At 63.5% G+C, this 3331-nt stretch overlaps 1 protein-coding gene across 1 annotated transcript in view; it reads left to right on the forward strand.

The window, feature by feature from the left end:
* The first annotated feature begins 28 nt into the window (after nucleotides 1–28).
* LOC122191018 (multiple epidermal growth factor-like domains protein 8) overlaps nucleotides 29–3331 on the forward strand; it is a 7307-nt gene continuing 4004 nt past the window's right edge. Inside the window, exons 1-4 of the mRNA XM_042891208.1 lie at nucleotides 29–44; nucleotides 1170–1431; nucleotides 2092–2173; nucleotides 2525–2588. Of these exons, the coding sequence (XP_042747142.1) occupies nucleotides 1344–1431; nucleotides 2092–2173; nucleotides 2525–2588 (234 nt within the window). The 5' untranslated portion in view covers nucleotides 29–44; nucleotides 1170–1343. The remainder of the gene's footprint in view (nucleotides 45–1169; nucleotides 1432–2091; nucleotides 2174–2524; nucleotides 2589–3331) is intronic.

The raw sequence follows: 3331 nt of genomic DNA on the forward strand, positions 1-3331 counted from the left end.
ATGGGGCGGAGGGCGGCTGCGTCTGGAGCGACGGCCTGCAGCAGGTGGGCACTTGTGGGGCGGCTGTGGGGTGATGGGGTGGCTTTGGGTTATGGGGTAGTTATGGGGCAGCTGTGGGGTTATGGGGTGGTTTTGGGGTTATGGGGCAGCTGTAGGGTTATGGGGTGGCTGTGGGATTATGGGGTGGCTGTGAGGCAGCTGTGGGGTTATGGGGTGGCTGGGGGGTGGCTGTGGGGTTATGGAGTGGTTATGGGGCAGCTGTGGAGTTATGGGGTGGTTATGGGGTGGCTGTGGGGTTATGGGGCAGCTGTGGGGTTATGGGGCAGCTGTGGGGTTACAGGGTGGCTGTGGGGTTATGGGGTGGCTGTGGGGCAGCGGTGGGTTTATGGGGTGGCTGTGGGGCCTGGGGGGCGGTTATGGGGTCTGGGGGGGAGTTATGGGGCACTTATAGGGCACTTTTGGGGCCTTTAGGGGAGATGTGGGGCGGTTATGGGGGCTGTGGGGGCCACGCCCCCCTTCCTCTCTGACCCCGCCCCCTCCTCTTTGCCCCGCCCCTTCTCCCTGGCCCCGCCCCTTTCCCGCATATAACCCCGCCCCCTTTGCCTCTGTCCCCGCCCCATTCATTATGGCCCCGCCCCCTCCATGGCCCTGCCACTTCATCCGGCCCCGCCCCCTCCTCATTTGCACCGCCCCCTCCTCTCTGGCCCCGCCCTTTTCCGGCCCCACCCTCTCCTATATAACTTTGCCCCCTTCTCCCTGCCCCCCTTTGCCCCCGCCCCCTCCACGTTGACTCCACCCCCTTTCTGGCACCGCCCCTTCCGCTTTGACCCCGCCCCTCTCCTTTTCCCCACTTCTCTCTGGCCCCGCCCCCTCTTCTCAAACCCCGCCCCCTCCCTTGTATCCTTGCCCCCTTCCGTCCAATCTCCTCTCTGGCCCCTCCCCCTTCCACTCAAACCCCGCCCTTTCTCATAAACCCCGCCCCTTTCTCCTCCACTCAAACCCCGCCTCGTTCCCTCAAACCCCGCCCCGCTCCTCCATGGCCCCGCCCTTTTCCTCTGACCCCGCCCCACTCCTCCACGGCCCCACCCCCTCCCTCAAACTCCACCCCCTACTGCCTTACCACGCTTCCTCTCAAACCCCGCCCCCTTCCCCCTGGCTCCGCCCCTCAGTGCCTCAGCCCCGCCTTCACCCCGTGGCGCTGCGCCGGGGGCGGGGGCTGCGGTCGGCTGCGCCGATTGGTGGAGCCGAATGAGCGACAGGGGGAGGAGCCAACAGAGCGCCGCGGGGCGGAGCTTTGTGCCGCCAGCTGCCAGGGGGCGGGGCATTGCGCCGCCTGTCTGCGGATGCCAGGCTGCGGTTGGTGTGCTCCGCCCGGGGGGCGGGGCCAAAGAGGGCGGTGCTTGGAGGGCGGGCCGGCCGGACCTGCAGGAGGTGAGGGGCGGGGCTTAAGGAAGGGGGCGGGGCTTAAAGGAGGAGTTATAAATGGAGCGGGTGGGGTTAAGGGGCGGGGCTTATGGAATGCTTTGTAAATCGGAGGGGGCGGGGCTTAAGCAAGGAGGCGGGGCTTAACGGGTTGTATAATAAAGTGGGTGGGGCCTAAGGGAGGGGGCGGGGCTGATTGGCTGGGTGGTAAAACGGAGTGGGCGGAGCTTGAAGGGGGCGGGGCTTATGAGAGGGTTGTAAAATGTAGTGGGCTGGCCTTGAGGAAGGGGGCGGGGCTTAAGGGAATGGGAGGGGCTTAATAAAAGAAGGAAGATTGTACAATGTGGGCGGGGCTTAAGGGTTGGGTGGCGGGTGGAGTGGGCGGGGCTTAAGGAAAGGGGCGGGGCTTATTGGAGTGATTGTGTGGGCGGGGCTTGGAAGGGGCGGGGCTTAAATTGCGGTTTTGAAATGGAGTGGGCGGGGCTTGAGGAACGGGGCGGGGCTTAAAGGGACGATTGTAAAGTGGTGTGGGTGGGGCGTAAGGAAGGGGTGGGGCTTAGAGGAAGGGTGGCGAATGCAGTGGGCGGGGCTTCGAGGGGGCGGGGCCTAAATGGGGGCCAATCGGGCCCCACTGCTGACGTCACCGCCTGCATCCCCCCCCCAACACAGGGCTGAGCTGCGGCCGGGGGGCAGAATGGAAATTCCTGCGCTGCCCCCAGGAGGGGGGGGGGACGTGTGGGGCTGGAGCCAGGTGAGCGGGAGATGGGGGGCGATGGGGATCTGTGGGTCGCTGTGGGTCACTATGGGTCACTATGGGTCTCTGTGGGTTGCTGTGGGTCTCTATGGGTCGTTATGGATTTCTGTGGGTCGCTATGGGTTGTTATGCATTTCTGTGGGTCACTATGGGTCGCTATGGGTCACTATGGGTCGCTGTGGGTCGCTATGGGTCGCTATGGGTCTCTGTGGGTCTCTGTGGGTCTCTATGGGTCTCTATGGGTTTCTATGGGTCTCTATGGGTCGCTATGGGTCTCTATTGGTCGCTGTGGGTCTCTGTGGGTTTCTATGGGTCGCTATGGGTCTCTATTTCTCTCTGCCCCCCCAGCTCTCTCTGCCCTGGACGCTGTGACAGCAATGGACGCTGCAGGCGCTGTGCTGACAACACTCAGGTGGGGCTCGATGTGGGGCTGGTGGGGGCAGCTATGGGGCAGAGTGTGGGGCAGTTGTGGGGCAGCTATGGGGCTGGACGTGGGTCTGATAGGGGACAGATGTAGGACAGCTATGGGGCTGGATGTGGGTGAGGTGGGGGCATCTATTGGGCATTTGTGGGCTGCTATGGGGCTGAATGTGGGTCTGGTGGAGGCAGCTATGGGACAGGTGTGAGGCTGGGTTCTATGGGGCAGGCTGTGGGGCAGCTATAGGGCAGGGTGTGGAGGGATATGGGGTGGGGTGTGGGGCAGCTGTGGGGCTGGATGTGGGATCTTTGGGGCAGCCTATGGGGCAGCTATGGGGTGGCTGTGGGTCCAGATCTGGGATCTGTGGGAATCTGTGGGGCAGCTTATGGGGCAGCTGGGGGGCAGCTGTGGGTCTGGATATGGGATCTGTGGGGCGGCTGTGGGGCCTGTGGATCTGTGGGGTTTCCCTATGGGGCCCTGTATGTCCCCATGTGTCCCTATATACCCCTATAGTTCCCTATATGGCCCTGTATGTTCCCATGGCCCTGGATCTCGCCATAGGGCCACATATGGCCCCATAAGACCCTGTATGGCCCCATAAGCCCCTATATGGCCCCACATGGCCCCATATGGCCCCATATGGCCCCATAAGCCCCTATATGGCCCCATATGGCCCCATAAGCCCCTATATGGCCCCATATGGCCCCATATGGCCCCATAAGCCCCTATATGGCCCC

Source organism: Lagopus leucura, unplaced genomic scaffold, assembly GCF_019238085.1.
Source record: "Lagopus leucura isolate 7727_CA_CO unplaced genomic scaffold, USGS_WTPT01 35294-0_obj-0_obj, whole genome shotgun sequence".
Taxonomy (NCBI): Eukaryota; Metazoa; Chordata; class Aves; order Galliformes; family Phasianidae; genus Lagopus; species Lagopus leucura.